The sequence below is a fragment of the Coregonus lavaretus genome (genome assembly GCF_964263955.1).
Source record: "Coregonus lavaretus genome assembly, chromosome: 13".
In the NCBI taxonomy this organism is placed as follows: domain Eukaryota; kingdom Metazoa; phylum Chordata; class Actinopteri; order Salmoniformes; family Salmonidae; genus Coregonus; species Coregonus lavaretus.
This window is the reverse complement of record NC_140000.1, coordinates 25,517,032-25,538,035: the sequence shown is the minus strand read 5'-3', so window position 1 is coordinate 25,538,035 and position 21,004 is coordinate 25,517,032. Positions and strand designations below refer to the sequence as shown.

Sequence of the window (21,004 nt, the reverse complement as noted above, 5' to 3'; positions counted from 1 at the left end):
AGGTTCTCACCCAAGATTTGACGGTACATGGCCCCGTCCATCGTCCCTTTGATGCGGTGAAGTTGTCCTGTCCCCTTAGCAGAAAAACACCCCCAAAGCATAATGTTTCCAGCTCCATGTTTGACAGTGGGGATGATGTTCTTGGGGTCATAGGCAGCATTCCTCCTCCTCCAAACACAGCGAGTTGAGTTGATACCAAAGAGCTCGATTTTGATTTCATCTGACCACAACACTTTCACCCAGTTCTCCTCTGAATCATTCAGATGTTCATTGGCAAACTTCAGACGTCCCTGTATATGTGCTTTCTTGAGCCCCCCTGCTGCAGGATTTCAGTCCTTCACGGCATAGTGTGTTACCAATTGTTTTCTTTGTGACTATGGTCCCAGCTGCCTTGAGATATTGACACGATCCTTCCGTGTAGTTCTGGGCTGATTCCTCACCGTTCTCATGATCATTTCAACTCCACGAGGTGAGATCTTTCATGGAGCCCCAGGCCGAGGGAGATTGACAGTTATTTGTGTTTCTTCCATTTGCGAACAATCGCACCAACTGTTCTCACCTTCTCACCAAACTGCTTGGCGATGGTCTTGTAGCCCATTCCAGCCTTGTGTAGGTCTACAATCTTGTCCCTGACATCCTTGGAGAGAGTTTGAAATCTGATTGATTGATTGCTTCTGTGGACAGGTGTCTTTTATACAGGTAACAAACTGAGATTAGGAGCACTCCCTTTAAGAGTGTGCTCCTAATCTCAGCTCGTTACCTGTATAAAAGACACCTGGGAGCCAGAAATCTTGTGATTGAGAGGGGGTCCAATACTTATTTCCCTCATTAAAATGCAAATCAATTTATAACATTTTTGACATGCGTTTTTCAGGATTTTTTTGTTTTGTTGTTATTCTGTCTCTCACTGTTCAAATAAACCTACCATTAAAATTATAGACTGATCATTTCTTTGTCAGTGGGCAAACGTACAAAATCAGCAGGGGATCAAAAACTTGTTTTCCCTCACTGTATGTTACTATTTTCAATACTGCACAAATTGGCTCTAAAATCATCTCAGATAACAATGGGTTTGTGACTTAAATAGCAAAAAGGGTGAAAAGAAGAGAGCTAAAGAAGAAGATAGTACCTACATCTCATTGGTCAAGGAAGACGTGTCTCCCGAATATGACATCATCTCCCCGAATCACCAATGATCCTCTGCTTGTGATAAACTTCTATTTTATTTTAGAGTTTGGTTCAGAGGCTTGATTTTGCTATTTTATTTCAATGTAAATTATTTTCTATTGCTATAAAAAAAAAATCTTAGGGTGAGCGCTGAATGCATTTTTACGTGAATGAATTCAACCTCTTTTTCTGAATAATGTCTCAGGCTTTTATGCACACAAAAAATATCTCAATTATAACCGAATTATGTTATATTTTATGTAAAAGCACATAAGCTACAAGTTTTTGTTATCTTCCTCATGTTCAACTATGTTAATCAAATTGTTATGTAGATAATCAAGGTACCACAGTTGCAAATATTGTCAAGTGAAATGGTTGAAATGGTACTGTTTTGGGTATGAGAGTACAGATAACAAACTACAGGGATGCAGCTCAGTTGGTAGAGCATGGCGTTTGCAACGCCAGGGTTGTGGGTTCGATTCCCAAGGGGGGCCAGTATGAAAAAATTAAAAATACAATACTAACTGTAAGTCGCTCTGGATAAGAGCGTCTGCTAAATGACTAAAATATAAATGTAAAATGTATATAGATCAACTGAGCTGGTCACATTCTCTGTTGTTTGCTTTATTTCTTTTTTGTTTGGAACCAAAGAAAGATGGCTTTGCTTGAGGCGTGATAGACTTGTAAAATAAAAGAGAGGGATCAAACATCATCATAGAGCTCTTATTGTCATTAAGTAATAACAGTGCTAATTTGCAGAAAGATTGCAGAATTCTGATCGGAATTATTGTGTCAAATATCACAATACTAATAATGAATACCACAAAGTAAAGAAAGTACAGATCTGCTTTTCAACACACTATGTGACAAACAAATTAGATAAACATGAACAACACTTCTCCATTTTGTTTCCAGGTTTAGAAATAAATAACCCCCCATGAGGCGTTCAAGAGAACCGATGACAGTAAGTGTTACTAACCGGATGTCCATATTGGCATGTCTCAATGTTGGGTAACACATCTTGAACGCTCTGCCATTAGGTCTAGTGACTTAACCATGTCAGAACAATTACATAAAGTATGTTATTAACAGTCATGACAGCTGACATAAGCTTGACAGCTGACTTGACACTTTCATGGCACAAATCTTTGCTTAAGTCAGCTTATTGGCTTGGCATACAGGAAGCCAACTAATTTACATAAATAACCATTTGTGTCATGACAGTGTAAAGTGTTGTCAGTATTTTGACATCAGTTTTCATGACCGAAAATGACATGTGTTATGTCATGACAGCGTTATGTCACCCTTATGACAGAGAAGTCAATTAAAGTTGAACCTGTATCCGACTTCCCTGTGTAAACCATTGTGTAATACTGAGCATGTACATACCGTAGTGTATTTACACATATGGCTGACAACATAATAGTCATGCAGGGTATTTATTTACATAATGTATACTGGTATCCTTTTACCAATACGTATGCAGCTTATTATTATTTTATTAACAGTCATTGTTATCTAGTTATGCCATTAGTGAGCTTGGAGATTACATTACATGAGTTGATCAAGTATATTTGAATAGCACAACCAACTGTTATATCAGCTTCACTTTTGTGCCACTCAACTGCTTCATCTGATACAACCCTATAGGATTAGGCATTGATTTCACAATTCACAACCATTGAAGACATTTTTGTGAGAAGCGGTCTCAGGTAAGTGATCCTTTGAAACAGCCACAGTGATCAGTGTTCGCTGATCTTTCAGCACTGTTTACATACATACACACACACATTGTCTCAACGAGATACATTTTGGCCTGCTGTGCGAGTGCTACAGTGGAGTCATGTATGCCAGATTGATCAAAAAATGGATTCTAACCCATTGGTTCCCATTTAAGGATAAGTTAACACTTAGCCTTAGCAAAACAGAGAAATTGTCCAAAAATACTAGTAATTAAATCATGGGCAACGGCATAAATAGAACATTCTGTGTTACCCCGGCACATTTCCCCAAGAGCAAACGACAACGTAATCAGTGCTTGTAATGCATAAGAACAAAAGAAATCAGGCCACCTCTTGCACGAACAGAACCTTGTGTTTAATGCTCAACAAACCTCTAAGAGTATCCATCTTCTCTCTATATATAAAATCAAATAAATTATTCATTTCTCATCATCATCAAAAGCTACTGAGTCACAGCACACATCACTATTGAACTATATGTGGGAACAGAATATGTGAGATGAAGATGACTGGCTTCAACTGGATATGTACCAGGCCTGACGTTTGTTGAACACTGGTCAGTGTTGACAACCACTGAATCAGGAAGAGAGAGGAGATCCCTCGTTTCCTCCAGATCCAGGGTCAGCAATAGAGATAAGAAAAGAAAAAGCACAAAACACCCCCTTTCCCTGACACTTCGACTGGCAGCGGACACAGTGGAGAAGGACTATAATGGACAGATCTAGAACAGGAGCAGGAACAAGCTAGCCTGGTATCCAAACTGATTGCGCTGCATTTCACAGGAAAACAGAGGTGAGCGCAGCGTTCAATCTTGTTTAACAAGGCTAGCTATGAGTATGATATAGGGTGACATACAGAAGGGGAGCCCCAGAAAATGTGTTACTGTGTCCCAAGCTTGATAGCAATGCCAACAATTAATGGTGTAGAGATGGAAATAGCAACATTGAATGTAGATGATACAGTACAGTACAGTAGCTAACACATTGCACCTGTTGTGAGTGAATTGTGTGGCTATGAACAGTAAAGTAAGAGCTGGGAGACCGACAGCTGCTGATAATACAAAGAGCTTTTTACATTGTCCACTGGGCCGTGTTCCGACCCTGCAAGTAGCTACCAGCAGTCCTGGGCGGCGAGATGTGACTGGGGCTCCCCCTGGAGGCCGGGGGGTTGACCAAAGGGGACGTCAATTCAGATGAGTCAGGGACGGGGGGAGACGATGGGGAATCTTGGTGTGATGGTGAAGGGTGGTGATGGTGTCCACGGGGGAGGGAGGAATACGTTTGAACAGGGGGCGAATGACGTGAGGTGGGGGGCGACAACATGGCTGCCACTGTGTCCCGCGGTGACGAGGAGTCAGGGAAGGATCGCGATTCATTTGGCTTTGATCTCGGTGTAGTCGCTGCCGTCATCCCCCCTCCCTGAGGCCCCCCCATCCCTGGAGCGCCCCCCCAGAAACTCCAGGGCAGCGTAGTTCAGCTCTTGCCTCTCCAGGTCTGCCATAGAGCCCACAGGTTGATAATCCCCGTCTTCTCCCTGTTGAAGGAATGGAAAGAGACAAGGTCCATTCAGAATCACAGATTATACCAGCACAGTGCCACCAATGCCATTGACATCTCAGAACATAGAGCGTATTAAGGTATAGCATGACAGACATTGAGAGAGGAGAAAGGAGGGTTAGTTGTTATTGGTGAGCAGAGGTGTAAGACAAGGAGATTGAGTAGGTTTAGCATATCCTGTTGGTATCGAGGCAGCCATGCAACAGCAGTTGTGGAAATCAAAGGCAATACAGCACATAGATACGGATCTCAGACAGCAGACAACTGTGGGCCAGATCTGGTTGTTTGGTGACACATACAGTATGGCTCAGTTCTGGCACCACAATGCGTCATATGGCCCAGATCTGGTCCGAATGTAGGAGATGCGAACTGGGGGAGGGTTGGCACTTTGCTTATGGGCCATCTCTGGCTTGAGTTGTGTGGCCCTAACAACTTTCCCTAGTTACTGGGCTACTTTTGTTCTGAATGTGGGCCACATCCACCTTGCCAGGTAAGGTCTGGACATTTCATTCTACAGATCCACTTCAGGACCGTAACACCAAGTGGTTAACTGGGCCAAATGGTAAGTCGTAATATTGTAGATTAGGGCCGATTTTGGGCGATCATATAATTTTGCTATCTGGGATGAGTGAGGGATGCTGTCTACCACTGAGACCTGGAGTTGGGATTGGGGTGGGGTTGTTTTGGAACCTTACCGTGCTCTCCTCTAGAATGGAGTTAAACTTTGAGCCCAGAAGCTCTGTCTTAAGCTGTGCAAGAGTTAGAGAAGAGAAAAAGAGACAGAAGAACGCAGAGAAGCGATGAAGCAGAAAACAGTGGTTTGGAAAGGCTATGGTCGCAGCTACTCCAGTGGTACTGTGATAGATAGCTATAGTGGTACTGGGACTCTCAGGCTAGGTCAGTAGTTGGCTGGGGAAGTTTACATTTTCTCTTTAACATAAGAGGTCATATAGGTTTTTGATAATTTATGAGTATCTCCACGGAATGAACATTACCGTACATCAAAAAAGAGACATGAATTGAACGGGTATAGTATAGTATCAGCAACGGGTCAGCTATCTTTCTCGTGTCTGGGACAGATCTGAGATCATTATCATCATTATAGTCATCATCATCAACATGTCTCACCACTTTCTTCCTCAAACATTGTTTGTCCTTCTTGACTGTGCTGTAGTACAATGCTGGGTTCTCCAGTTTAGAGACCAGGTCCTGCCCAGGGTTGCCATTCTCTCTGGGGGGTGGAGTCACAAGATCAGACTCTGTCTCATGACCACTAACTAACTGAGGGTGACACTCCAAGCCTGGGCATCCATTTTAAAACAAGGGCCTGTTTCCCAACATAGTTAACAATCTACAGGCCTATAGTTCATGGTTGTGGTCGACGTTCATGGTTGTGGTTATCGTTTCATGGGTTTAGTTGCGGTTGAGCTGACACCCTCTCTTGGAGCGACTTTCTGTAAAACCATTTATCGGAGTGTGATGTATTGCTATAATGCTGAAGCACCTTAGTTAAGTAGGCTACCGTGGCTGTATTTTTAGCTAAGCAAGTCAAGGGTACAAAGCAGTATCAAAGCAGGGAATTGAGCCTGCAAACTATAGGCTACAGTTAGTCTGGCTTGCTAACCCCACTCCAACAGGCAGCCATTTTGGATCTCCATCTCAGAGGATTTCAGAAAGGGGACTAATGATGGCAAATTAATTGAACTCGCTCTGGCGTTAGCATAACTTATGACCATGATTCTCACGTCCGTCCATCGATCAATCATTCACTCATGAATACACAGAGGTGTTTTGGAATGGATGGCTAGGCTGAAGTGTTTCCTTATCATCAATTTAAACAGGAAATGACTACCTGTAGCTCGTATTGAGGGTGGATACTCACTTCTTGTTGTTATGGCCCACATATCTCACTGCTGCGATGATGAAGGCGATGACAGCCACTCCACCAATGGTGCCAACGATCACTGCCATCATGTACTTCTCTAACATCGGACAAGAACATCATATTGAAGGTAGTGTAGAAACAGAAAATACTGTTTAGCTAGGTCATGGTACTATAATTTAGCTTGTTTACATTCAAGATAATGCCATTGCCATATCAAGCCAATGGGGTAGCCAGTTTGTGGACTTACTTATACAGTCAATCTAGATATCATATAAAGGTACTACACTTCTCATTTCAGTTCAATCTCTCATGTATGCTCTGCTATACAATGTTTTGCATTTTAACGGTATGGAGTTTGTTTCTGTGTTTAACCATAAACCTGAACTTGTGTACTCACTCTCCTGCTGCAACTCCAGATGAACTCTCTCCGACCCGTACATGTTGCTGATGCTGCAGTGCACATTGACGGCACCGTTGCCTAGGCGCTCACCCTTCTCCCGTAGCTTGATCATGCCCGTGGACGTGTGGCCGTCCGTGTGCGTGTAGTAGTTGTAGCGGCCGTCCGTGTCGTTGATGGTGATGTTCTTGTCTGGGAGGTAGAACTCGATGGTGGGCTCAGGGTTGCCTGTAGCCATGCAAACACACTGGACTCCCTCCCTCACCACAGTGCACTTGGACTCTTCCAGAAGGACAGGGGCGTCTGAAGAGAGGGTGGAGGTAGGGGTATGACTGATATGTAGAGTGGGATAGATGGTGTAGTGTGGTGTAGCGCAGTGTGGTACAATACGATATGGTACCATACCATATGATATGATACAACATTACATGATTTGATGACCCACTCACATTCCACAGTTATGTTGAGGGAGCTGCTGGCTCGTCCGTGTTCGTTCTCTGCCAGGCAGCGGTACTGTCCGTCTCCCTGAGGGGTAAGCTCCAGAAGCTCCAGCACAGACACCTCCTCAGCCGTGATGGTGCCCACCAGCTCCCCGTCCTTCAGCCAGGTGAGGGTGGGCGCAGGATTGCCTTGGGTGCTACATTGCAGGGAGATGGAGGAACCTTCCAAAATGGTCAGGGAGCTGTTTATCACTGGCTCACTGGGAGGGTCTGCAGGGAGGACATAGAAGGGATGAAATGTAGAGCGATATGAGGAGAATGAAAGGAGTTGAACAATGGAGTACGTTAAAGAGGATAGAACGTACTGTGTATAAACAAGCGCAAGAAGCTATGGGCCTGGTTTATCACATAACTAATACGTCATTATATATATCGCGCTTCACTACTTCAAAGGAGGGGCATTTGAACATAAACATTTTATTATTCATCAAAATATGTTTTTGGGCAGAAATGCCTTCTGGATCATGTGAATTTTCATGTGCCTTAATAACAATCTTGTATGCCATCTTTAAATAAGTATACAATTTAAATTACAAGCCTAGTTGGTTTAGCCACAGAAAAAGACAAGAACCTTCCCTCTAGCCATGATTGGCGGAGATAATGGGTGGGCTGGACATTCCGAGAGATGAGTTCGGATTGCTCTGCCATGGAGCATGCTTCTGTCTATAATGAGCTGTTCAGTATGTGTACGTATGTGCCCACTTTCTGGAGGACCAAGTTCTGAAATCAGTGGAATTCCCGGTGGAAGCAGAGCATGATAGCTAAGGAGATGGAGAAAATTCAGTCGTTTGATTGCAAATGCAGAGAGAGTCGAAAAGAGAACACAAAACACCTGTCTCCGGATTACATCTTCAAAACTAAGGGCAACCATGGCATCCATGACAGAGAGGGAGAATCGTTCATCCATGTACTGTATACGGGTAAGAGAGTATAGCTAGCTACATTTTCAGATATTATATGTTTCAAATTTTCATTGCAAGTTAAAGCATACTGTTAGCTAGCTAATGTTAGCAGGCTGGCTGGCTCGCTAGCTAACATTACGTGTAGTAATATTATTCATATCTCAGAGCCATTTGCACTGCTAGTTATAGCCTAATGTTAGCTAGCTAGTACCGTTTACACCTTCTGTATCCTGTGCATGTGACAAATAAACTTTGATTTTATTTTATATAGTGTGTGTTTACCAGAGACTGTAATGTGAACAACAACATGACCTTCACCAAAGTGAAATTAGGATTAAACGTTAGGCCAACAAGACAGTGTCCAAGTAAAAAAATTATCCAGTAGAAGGACCTGCTTTTACACTCACAACCATAAACAATTTTCTGTAATTAGCTCGCCATTAACTTGTAAATAATGATCTTGTTGTGAGTTTATTTTTCTGTAATAATGAATGACAACTGTATACAGACATGTTGATAGACGCAGTATAAACCAGCCTTTAGTCTTGAAATCTTTGGTTGTTTAGTACATGACCGTACTCACTGTTTAGCACATTGCCTCACATCTGAATCCTTAAAGAGATGGGTGGGGCTAAGGCTTAAGAGGGTGTGAACGATGCTGAATGGGTGTAGACAAAGAAGAGCTCTCCAGTAGGTTTACTAAAACATTCAAGGGCCATTTTCTCAAGTTGATCAACTTTCAAAACATAATTACTTTCGCAATGTTCCTCAACTGTAGTGTATGATATATAATTTTACTTTTATCCAATGTAAAAAACACAATTTCAAATTTTGCTACATAAGACCGAATCGAGCCGGTCAGTCACATATGTCACCGCAAGTGACATAAACTAAAATGTCAGCTTGGTTGACTTATAACTACAATGTTTAAATGTAACTATTTTTGATTATTCCACAAACACAATGTTGCACAATGACACTCACACAAGACGGCCAGGTACATGGATGTGTTCATGACGCCGTAGCCATTATCCCCCACGCAGGTGTAGATGCCCTCCTGAGTGGGGGTTAAGTCATCCAGGGAGAGTGAGGCGTTGGAGGCCGTGTCCCACAGCAGCTCCTGGTCCCCAAACAGCCAGGAGATCCTGGGAGGAGGGTTACTGTCCACCTCACAGTGCAGCGTCACGGAGCTGCCCTCCATCACCTCCACGGACACGTTCACCCACACCGAGCGAGGGGCATCTGGGGTGAGAGGAAGGGGAAAGTGGGGTTAGACTTGTAAAAGTGACAAGTGTATAACCTGGTTAAAAGTGACAAGTGTGAGGGATTGGTTATTTGGACACAACAGAGGACATATTATGTAATATGGGGGATTATATAAATATAGAATAATAATAATAATAATAATAATAATAATAATTCCTGCCGACTACGCCAAACCTGGTTAAACCAGACCCAACACTGCACTCATCATTGTTTCAAAGAAAAACAAAGGTGAAACATAGAAAAACAGGTTTGGATGCAAGGCTAACATACCCTATGCCAGCCATGTCACAATCATGCAATATATTGCTAAATCAAGCTGCTATCCTTCTACTGTTGATGGAGAATAATGGATAACTGTAGATATTGAAAATGGTTCTACAATGTGTGCGTCAGAAATATGGCAGGATTAGTTATTCTATATTTATATAATCCCCCATATTACATATTATGTCCTCTGTTGTGTCCAAATGACACGCTTCTCACAGAATTTCAGGATTCAACCTACATGTTCGGTGACAACGGTCAGTTGGTCACTTACACTTGACGTCCAGAGAGATGAGTCTCTCGTAGACCAGGGTGGTGTTGGGGTAGTAGACCCTGCAGCCCAGCAGCTGGCCGTTGTGCATGGGCCTGGGGGTGAAGGTGAGCGTGCTGGACAGTACGGCTGTATTGCTTTCTTCCACGTAGTCTGTGGTATACTCGGGTTCAGGCAGGTAGTCTGTGTACATCCATTCGATCTCTGGGCTATTCTCTGGACAATTGTCTGGAGCATAGCACGTCAACTCCAGATTCTCATCAGCGACTATCTCCTCAGGGATGTCAATGTTGGGCTGGTCTGGGGGTGTGAATGAGTTAAAATTCACCAATTCACAATATTTACCTGTTCTCATTAAAACTATAATAATTATAATCAAGACAGCACAACATATATGGTACCAGGCTAGGGAAATCCAGACAATAAATGTGACACCTATGATTGTAAACAATTGTAAATATAGTAAATGCTTACCCAGCACCTTGAGCTCAGAGAAGTCTGGGTAGGTGTAGATGTTGGCACCGCCCAGGTCGGCACGGAAGTAGTACCTCCCTGAGTGCTCTGTACCTATATTACTGATGAGCAGGGTGCAGTTCCTCTGGTGCAGGTCCCCAATGAGCTTGGTACGCCCTTTGTAACTTTCATGCACAATGTCTGTGCGCGTCTTGAACACCACAGGTGGGAAGAGCTGAGGGTAGGGCTGGCCAAAGTACCAGATGCCGTGGATGCCGCGGTACGGCCGGATACCGGACGGGTACATGAATGTGCAGGGGATGATCACGCAGGAGTTGGTCATGGCTGAGATGTCCCTGGGTATCCATACGTTCCACTGGCCACTGACATCTGAGGGAGGGAAGGAGGGAGATGGGAGGAAGATTGGAAATGGTAATATTGAGAGTGAAACTGTATATCAATGAACAATCAATCTACAATACATATACAGTTTCAAATGGACTCACTGAGAAAAGATGAACAGAGAGAGACAAAGAGAGAGAGAGAACATAGGATGATATCATGAGGTTCTCCCTGGGTGAGATGGTAAGAGCAGAGACCCTATGTGGAGGAAGCATATGTCTCACTCTTACCACTGGCACCACTGTTTAAGTGAGAGGGACAAGGTTGAGCCAAGATGGACGCCAGCCATCCCACAGCACTGGAACAGTAGGCTGATTCCCTGCTGCCATGTGTGCCAGTTGGACCCTGTGTCTACTCTGTACCCTGTTGCTTTAGTATTGTTTGCTGTAAGTTTGACACACTCTAAAAGTAAACTGGGTCAATGCAGTAAAACCACCCAATCAGTTTTACATTGCAATTGCATATGTAGATTAATTCATTTATAGTATTACATCTGTAGTCTTGAAGGGAATATCCACAGTCTGAGTTATTGTGGTGTAATTGAGTAGTTATTCACACTGACAAGAGAGAATGAGAAACATACGTTTTACCTTTGATGATTAGCAACAGCGGCAGAAGCAGCTCCAAACACCACATGGTGTCTGTTTAACCCTGAACCAGAGACCTCTGCAACAGACATCGGACATCAATTACACATCAACTACTTCACACGTTACCATTCTGTTCTGGACCAATGGAGCCCCATGCTATGTGATATATATTGAATATGCGATTATAGTGACATGTAACGAATGTCAGTAGTGGTGGTATATAACTGCAATGGTTAAATGTCACTTTTTTTGGTATATATTCTAATGAGCCTATGTTGCTTTTATCTCAGGTAACAATGACATATCTCAAGATGATTGTGTGTAAAAAGATGGTAGACATTACTGACTATCACCTTGAATTGCTCAATGGGCGAAAAGTAGCCAAGACAGAAAATGTCTGATTTCTCAGCTTGGTGGTCACAGTAGTAGTAGCAGTAATGTTCACTAGAGGGCACCCAATCACACCCAGACAGCTCGACAGCCCTCTCCCTTAACTTCTCTGTAAAAAACACACAAAAAAACACACAACAAGTGACATCAGCATCAGGCGATGACATCAGCCCTGCTGCCTGAGATGCACAGCAGGCTCTTTACTGGCACTGGCACATAGACATGGTGACGCACACTCTCTCTCTCGCTCTCTCTCTCCCTCTCGCTCTCTCAGACGGCACCTGTTTGGGCCCCGTAGTGTGACTGCTAGTAGAGTCACTCATTAGGCTATTCATACGTAAGTCCCAGGTCTTCGACAGACAGTCACTGTTGGACGCTGTTCATAACCATGACTCACTACCCTAGTCCCTTGACCCTTATCCAATACATTACATCATGGCGTCAACCATCATCATTTGGTCCGTTGGTTGTTTGGACCATTTAGTCTGTATCTACCAGTCTGTGTCTCCCCATTTATGTCATTCATGATGCTATGGAGGCAATGACTTGTCTTTAGCCCCCCTCCGAGCAGCCGGTGGCTGCAGATGGTGGGCCTAAGAGTGGATTGTGTTGGAGAGCTCCATGATTAACACACACTACGTCCCCAGACAGTCTATAGGCTGATAAGCTGTGTTCATACAGAAAATAAGGGCAAATTCTGTTGGTTTTAGGCAGTTTGGCAACAATAGGGAGAGGTTATTCTGGGCTGAGGCACATGAACATCCCGTTCTCAAACAAGCGACCGTACGCACACAAACAGCATGCTCATGCGTATTTCCAAATGGTGTCATAACACTTATACACACACACACACACACACACACACACACATTGGAAATACAAAGTAAAAAGTACAGTCCACATAATGATTACTTATAAAGTTGACTTGGACCCCTTTAAACCAAACCATGAGGCTCTAGGTTATGGCAATCATAGCTAATGCTAGTAAAACGTTTCTAAAACATTGCGTCAAGCTGTACCATCTGCATTAGACAAAACCCCAAGAGAGGGACTGTGTCTGAGCTGAGAGGGAATGCATCAGCAATGGCAGGAGGAACAGAATAGCCCAGAGAGCAGGGCACTGACACCACCAGCAACAACAACGAAAGCCATTGATTGGTAGACAAACGGCCTGCACAGAGACCAGCCACAGACCACTTGCCTCATACCAGCTTCAGCACCAGGCTCCGGCTCCCTCTCGGTTCCTTCCCTCGGTTCTGTCGGTTCTACGTTCTCCCCGAGCGTGTGGTTCCCTTGTGGTTCTCCACAGGCTGAAAAATCCTGTCTGTCGGGTTCTATGGATTCTAGGACAGAGGATGGAGAGAGAAAGAGGGACAAAGACAGAGAGAGAGAGAGAGAGAGAGAGAGGGGGAAAGAGGGGAAGAGAGACTGTGTGAGCTGCAGGCTGTGGTGAATGTGTGTGGTGGGTAGTTCTGAATATGAATTCAAAAATGTCTCTGCCTTTTCCTAGGCCCACTCCACGCATTCCTCTCCTCTATCGCCATCTCTGCTATGGCCTGTCTCTCTGTCTCAGACTATGGACCAGGCTTTTGACTCTCACAACCAGGTCAAATTAACCCTGCTAGCATTAGATAACTTCCCCGCTAGGACCTACTGTATCCACAAAGAGCCAGTGACCTCAGGGTGAATGTAAGTTGAGTCATAATATCACTATGACTAGTGAGTATGACTAGATGAGTATGGCTGGATTTATACCCATACAGATGAAAATATTCTCAATTTCCAAACAGATCCATTGGAATCAAACATCCCCCACAGTTAGAGGCTTTAGATATTGTACTGTGCCCTTGTTGACTACCGTTTGCAGCCAAAATGAGTAAATATGAAAAAAACTAAGCCAAAAGATGCAAACCTGGGATTTTGATCTAGAAACGAACAACAAATAAACCAATGTTAAAATGGTTCTTATTTTATTACTACAAAATAAGTATATTGGTGTTGTAAAATGTTTTGTGCATTCCCTTGGACACACACACACCAAAAATGTTCCCACATAAGGCATGTTTGTGGATGTGGGATGACAACAGGGTCCAGCAAGCAACTAGGAGGACCAACTAGGAGGACCTCATGGTGGAATGGTTATTACAGTTTAAGTGGCGTGAGTCACTGTCTCCAAGAGCCATTAGGCCAGAGGCCAAATTATGGCATCCTTCAAGCCATGGATGTTTTCAAGGGAATCCCTACACAAACACATCTACACAAACACACTTGAGGATGGGTGGGGGGAGGTTGGTAGAGTCAGAGTGAATACCTCATTCACAGACTGGAGCCTGTACAAACGAATGTGCAGCATACCACAGCCTCCTACACACACACGCAGCTCACGGCGTGCCAACACACTCCGCACTGTGGCGCTTACGGCGACACAACAGCTATGTGACCTTCCTGCCCACCCCCTCCTCTCTCCTCCCCCCATCCCCTCATCCTCCTCCACTCGCTGTCGTTCCGTTGGGACAAAGCAGTGTTTCCCTGCGCCATGGTCATTGTGTGTGTGTGCCTGTGTGTGTGTGTGTGTACGTGTCCACATGGGGGAGGGTCCCTCCTAAGCCATGTCAACCTTTTAAAGAGCTGAGAGTGTATGCATGCTCATCTGCAAATCTGACTACTATCGCACTGTCATTGTTAGCACTGTTGGCACAGCAACATTTCCAAACTACTATACTTTAGTTAATGGTATTGCGACAAAAATAACACGTTGATGAAATTATTTGATATAGTTGTTTCTTACTCATGATTGTTGGTTCCTGTGTGTTATACAGTAATAACAACATGTCACAGTTCTGTATTGTCATACATACTGTAGGTGAAATGTACAGCATAAGCGATGACCTTAGTGAGGACCTTCACTCTTGAAACATTAACATTGTACAAATGACTGCAACACAAATTCCCCATTAGGAGTCTATGGGAGAATCTCAAATGGTTTTGCTCGCCTCCTGCCTCCTCTCCTCTGACCAGGGAATCTGGAAACAAATGCGCTTGTATGAAATGAGACTCTCCTTCTCCACTCGCGCATCATCAGGCAAATGACTTTTATAGGGGTGGAATCCCAAAATAAATGTGCAAAGTGATAAAAATAAATGTAGCTAGTTGTGCAAGACATTTTAAAGGTAAAATGATAAGTAGTGTATCGTTTTTAAATGTGTGCATTCTTTTCTCCTTCGAGAAAACAACAGCTGATTCAAAGGGGGTGTGGCGGATGTTAAAACCCTTCCGTGCAGGCTGCCGGTAGAACGCTCTTGTGCATCCTCTGCTGAAGTAGGTAATCGAGGAGAGGAGGACACTCCTTCGTTCGCCAACTAACAAACTGACGCTCTCCTCGACCACTTATCGGTTTCCGGGTCACGGAGGAGAGGAGGACGGAGGAGTTGAGGAGAAGACGTACTTTTGCTCAATTGAGAATCTCCTTAGGCGTACACTCCACCACTCCTCCTGTTCTTCATTGTGTTTCACTTAGCCTGTGGAGGCAGTATTATCCCAGCCCCAACACAGTAGTTAATAGACAGAATAATCACAGGAATCCTTATCCCTATAATTTCATTCTAACAATTATTCTTCAAAGAGAAAATCATGGTGTACACTGTGCATATGGCCTAGTGTAGGCTATTTCCATGACGTATAGTGCCACAATGAGACTATGGACACAGAATCAGTAAGGCAGAAACAGGTCATGACACCTTGCCATATTACCATGACTCATTTTCCAAAAGATCAACCAATAACAAATGGCCCCACTGTCCTCAAGAGAACGAGCCAGCTTAGCCAAAATAATTTGTATTCTTAATATCATATACTGTATGTATGTGAGTGCTCGCTGGTGGCTCATAGGAATAAAGGAAACCCTGTACGCGGAACACTGCCCATTGTGAGGCAGAAACTGGAGGAATTTTCCGGAACAGGCCAGCTCACAGCTTGCGTTGCTGTTTGCCTGTGACGCGTGCTGGTCCACAAGCTCTGGCCCTCACTAAAATACTCCAAGGAGCAGATGGTCTTAAAGTACACCCGCTCCCCCCTCCCACACACACAGCACTCAGAGCTGCCTGTGAGAAGCCCACCCCTCCACCATCACTCCATATCACAGTCTGTGTGAGGTAGACTACTGCTTATAAGGCGACAATTACAAACTATAAAACTATGACAAAATTTTGTTGCGACATGTATAGTGCCTGTACAGTACCTATGTTTGCATGTATGTGTGCATGCGTGCGTGTATTTTCTGAGTGCATTTGTGTGTGTGCTTGTTCTTGCATGCCTGTGCACCTCCATGCATTCAAGAGAGCATTTGTGTGTGTGTGTGTGTTTACTAATGTGTGTATCCTCTACCTGGCAGCAGTGTGTCTCTGGACCACTATCTAGTACAGTGCTGCCCAATGCAGTCCCAGCACAGTGGGCAGATGGTGAGCCACAGGCCCCCTCTCTCATTAGAGTGCTCTCTCTTCCGCCCTGCCCAGTAGGGGGCGACAAACAGAGCAGTCACCTGCATAGCCCCACAGGCAGGAGGCGAAGACTTACTGCGGAAAGATATGTATTGCCATTTTCAATCCTTCCCCAAACCTTCTCAATGTCCGAATCCCTTGCCTTCGCATAACCTTCCCACGCTGGTATTATTTGTTTTTGTACCACATATAGATTGAAGGAGTGGGTCGTTTTCTACCATGTTCCTCACTCCTATAAAGTATTTTCGCATCAGTGGTCATGCAGGAGAAGAGCCAAAGAAAGGAAGCTATTTATTAAGACTATTTAGCCACAATAGTTCACATGATGAAATTAATCTCTTAATATAGTTTCTTTAAAAAGCTTGCATGTGTTCAGCACACATGGACATTTTGGCACAATAAGCTCAAAACAGTCTGTCCGAATTTGGATTTGGAATCTTCATCTGCTGTTGTATCAGAATTCCATGTAATTGTGGTGAGACACTGGCAAAAGCTCTGGTAAAAGCAGGAACTGTTCATTTCTGTGTGGTTCTCAGAGGAAAATCTGTCCTGTGATTATTGCATGGCTTTCACTAGCCCCCACTCACACAAATGCAAACACACACACACAAACTCACACAATACTCAATCACTTGCTCATTTGCCACTTCACTTACCCACTCACCTTAGAACACATGTTGAAAGACGTATTTTATATTTTAGTTTACTGCATTTGAAAATCAAGAAGAGGAAGCATTCTCATTCTACTCAATGTCTTACCAATTTCAAGTTATATGCTGCTGAGTATTACATGAAAAACGACTGAAATCCAAGACATTTGCTGTATCACTATATTATTGAGGACACACTGAACCCTCACACAGAGACTGCCCATCATACCTTTAATATTACTGTAGAACAGCAAGAGTCTTCCAGGTGTAACAACTCATCCAAAGTCAACACCTAGACCAGAGGTTGCCAAACTTTTATGAACAGTGGCACACCTTGATGGGATAAACATTTCTGCAGAACATCTAACATTTCCCTATTCATTGATTTAGTGGTAATGACCTCCATCTCATCTGATCCATACTGCAAATCTTCTATTTTCTGTGACAAATGTTTTTTATAGATTAAATATGGTTTATTTGAACTAGTTTCATAGTTTGCATAGTTCCTTACTCATAATGATTCATTTGTGTGTAGGCTACCCCTTTAAGAGAGAATCTGCGGCAGAAAAGATAAATAGCTCAGGTAAAATAGGTCTTTAGTTTTGAACGGTTTGAGCTGGAGAGGAGAGGTTTTCTGCATTGTAAAGGTTCAGCCACCGACACAAAGCCATGGTTGGTTTGTTTCTATGGCAGAGGCTATGGTACAACTTAGCCTAATCAGACTTGCCTGTGCTAATGGTTCTCAAGGTGAAGTAAAATGATACAAATGACTTTGCTCTTGATGCCAGCCTGAGCACATTGGACTTGAAAAACAATGATACAGATGTAACCATGCCAACGTCAATGTATTATTAATGTATTGTCAATGCATTATCTGAGCGCACAGGTGCTCCCAAGTCAAAATTCCATAGGTCAGGTCACCAATATAAGTAAGTGATCCAAAACATTATTAAGATTAGGAAAGGTTTTGCGGCACACCAGTTGAAAACCACTGCCCTAGACATCTCTAACAAAAGGTATGACACACAGAGAGGCCAAGAAGCACTGAGAAACAAAGTCAATAGCATCCATTAATCTAAGTAAATAATCAATCTTGGCCATAAAACCAACTAACTCCAACTATCTCCATGGACCAATTAACTCCATCTAACTTTGTCCAGAGCTTTTACTCACCTGTGCAGTCAGGTGAGTGTCGCAGGCGTTTCTCGCCCTCTCTTGGGTTTCTAGCCTCAGTGCCAACAAGCCTGTCCCCAACAACACGCACATGCACTACTATACGCTAACCGTCACGCCACCGCTCGCGCTGCCATGAAGAGACCTCTCGCCCCTCTCTGTACCATGCCCCATCAAGAGGGGGGGGGGGGATAAACTGCCACCACCCCCCTCCCATATGGTAATCAGTCTCCTCAGTGTACCAGCATTGTTCCGTGCCTTTGCCTCGAGGCCCAGCCATTCATAAATGCACACCCCGCACTCCCCTGGCCACAATGACCTCCACTGTTCCCACTCGTCCCAACAAATGTGGGTGAGGCTTTGAGCTCCAAGACCCTTTCCATCCAACACGGCCATTAGTTTAACATTGGATGGGTCCGAGCATATTCGTTTGTTTTGGATTGATGGAGTGCCACGTCCTTGTTTGTTTGAGGTCACTACTACGCCAAAGGGGGATGGAAGAATGGACAGGGAGAAAAAACAGGGTAAAGATAGAGATGGGAGTTAAAATAACGATGTTATTGTATGGAAATGTTTGTTGTTTTGCGGTAGAAGACCTCTCAGAGGCTAATACATGCCACCCATATCCATATGTAATCTATAGGCCTATTTGAACTATAGCTACAGTACTTGTAGCTGCCACCTAACCTGACCAATAGAGGGCTTGACCAATACATTTGCCACCACAATCTTCTAAAAGGCTGGATATTGAGAATAATGACAGTCACTAAACTTGTCCTGTGGCTGAACCATACTGAACTGGTGTTTGAGGGCACAGTGAGAAGCATGTGACCTCAAACCGCATCACTTCCTGCGTGACCAGCTCATAAACCATTGACACATGGTCAAAAACTCCCTTACAGGTCTCAAGAGGCCCTCACCTTCCCTCCTGCCCTATTTTCTATGACCTTGTCCAAGACTGAAGGTTAACAACTCAAATGTACTATATAAGAAGGTCAGGCAATATATAGTATTTACGCAACATGTTTCATGAGCTGAAAAAAAAGATCGCAGAAATGTTCCAAATGCACAAAAAGCGTATTTATCTCAAATTCTTTGCACAAATTTGATTACATCCCTGTTAGTGAGCATTTCTCCTTTGCCAAGACAATCCAACCACCTGACAGGTGTGGCATATCAAGAAGCTGATTAAACAGCATGATCATTACACAGGTGCACCATGTGCTGGGAACAATAAAAGGCCACTCTAAAATGTGCAGTTTTGTCACACAACACAATGCCACAGATGTCTCAAGTTTTGAGGGAGCGTGCAATTGGCATGCTGACTGCAGGAATGTCCACAAGAGCTGTTGTCAGGGAATTGAATGTTCATTTCTCTACCATAAGCCACTTCCAACATCGTTTTAGAGAATTTGGCATTAGGTCTAACCGGCCTCACAACCGCAGACCACGTGTAACCTCGCCAGCCTAGGACCTCCACATCCGGCTTCTTCACCTGCAGGATCGTCTGAGACCAGCCACCCAGACAACTGATGAAACTCAGGAGTATTTATGTCTGTAATAAAGCCCTTTTGTGGGGATAAACACAGGTTCTGGCTCCCCAGTGGGTGGGCCTATGCCCTCCCAGGCCCACCCATTACTGCGCCCTGCCAAGTCATGTGAAATCCATAGATTAGGGCCTCATTTATTTATTTCAATTGACTGATTTCCTTATATGAACTGCAACTCAGTAAAATCGTTGAAATTGTTGCATGTTGCGTTTATATTTTTGTTCAGTATATTTACAAACATTTATTTCACGATACAAAACAGTTATAACAATAACGAATTGAAGGATGATATGACCACTTAAATTAAGAAATTGGACAAATCTATTGGGGCAAGTTGAGGTGGTACAGTCTATCTGAAAATGTTTGCTTCCATTTGGAGCCCTCTGAACATGACCCATTGACTACAGTGACTGTAACTGCAGTATGAGAACATTCACAAGTGTTCTGAGGGCCCGAGGAGAGGTTTAAATATGGGTAAATGCTGAAAAATTATGATATGCACATGGCATATATCCATATACTGATAATAATACTGCAATATTATTATGATATTGCGCTATACACTGAGTGTATAAAGCATTAGGAACACCTTCCTAATATTGAGTTGCACACAGTTTTGCCTTCAGAACGGCTTCAATTCATCGGGGCATGGACTCTACGGGGTGTCGAAAGCATTCCACAGGGATGCTGGCCCATGTTGACTCCAATGCTTCCCACAGCTGTGTCAAGTTGGCTTGATGTCCTTTGGGTGGTGGACCATTCTTGATACACAAGGGAAACTGTTGAGTGTGAAAAACCCAGCAGTGTTGCAGTTCTTGACACAAACCACTGTGCCTGGCACATACTACCATACCCTGTTCAAAGGCACTTACATTTTCACTCTCTGAATGACACACATACAACCATGTCTCAATTGTCTCAAGACTTAAAAATCCTTCTTTAACCCATCTCCTCCCCTTCATCTACACTGATTGAAGTGGATTAAATAAGTGACATCAATAAGGGGATCATAGCTTTCACCTGGTCAGTCTATGTCATGGAAAGAGCAGGTGTTCCTAATGCTTTGTAGACTCAGCATACACTAAATATTGCTCAGGCCTATATTAGAAAATAGAGTGTGCGAACACAATGGCGAGGGGAGCTGCTCAATGCTCCTCTGGACTGAACCTCTCTCCACCCAAGGCTCAACCACCCCCCCACCCCTTCAACCCTCCCTGCTACCACCCCCTCCTGTCCTGACACAGTAGCCATTGTCTCCCAGGACCTGCTGGGAGAAAAGAACAGCACAGCTCGAGCCTGACACCGCACAACACTGGGAAGTCGATGTGCACAGATAATTGTCTTTTAATC

At 43.8% G+C, this 21,004-nt stretch overlaps 1 protein-coding gene across 2 annotated transcripts; it reads right to left on the bottom strand.

Annotated features, from left to right (window-relative positions):
• Positions 1-1,775: 1,775 nt before the first annotated feature.
• On the bottom strand, positions 1,776-11,869 carry LOC311139110 (myelin-associated glycoprotein-like). Of its 2 annotated transcripts, XM_084173999.1 has the most exons (10): positions 11,749-11,869; positions 11,396-11,471; positions 10,425-10,793; positions 9,954-10,250; positions 9,134-9,391; positions 7,197-7,457; positions 6,748-7,050; positions 6,348-6,447; positions 5,594-5,696; positions 1,776-4,442 (listed from the first exon to the last, which is right to left on the bottom strand). In XM_084173999.1, the coding sequence occupies exons 2-10, from the start codon at positions 11,439-11,441 to the stop codon at positions 4,281-4,283; spliced, it is 1,899 nt and encodes a 632-aa protein (XP_084030125.1). In that variant the 5' UTR covers positions 11,442-11,471; positions 11,749-11,869; the 3' UTR covers positions 1,776-4,280. The 2 variants fall into 2 exon arrangements, with proteins under 2 accessions (XP_084030125.1, XP_084030126.1); XM_084174000.1 differs by lacking the exon at positions 5,594-5,696 and having other exon boundaries at positions 4,314-4,442.
• Positions 11,870-21,004: the final 9,135 nt, after the last annotated feature.

What these genes read in the sequence shown, in the direction of transcription:
- LOC311139110 (XM_084173999.1), bottom strand. Translation starts at nt 11,441, where the DNA reads ATGTGGTGTTTGGAGCTGCTTCTGCCGCTGTTGCTAATCATCAAAG. An exon ending in CATCTCTCTGGACGTCAAGT is followed by an intron (nt 9,392 to 9,953) that starts GTAAGTGACCAA and finishes CTCTCACCCCAG; the next exon opens with ATGCCCCTCGCTCGGTGTGG. An exon ending in CATGTACCTGGCCGTCTTGT is followed by an intron (nt 7,458 to 9,133) that starts GTGAGTGTCATT and finishes TCCTCCCTGCAG; the next exon opens with ACCCTCCCAGTGAGCCAGTG.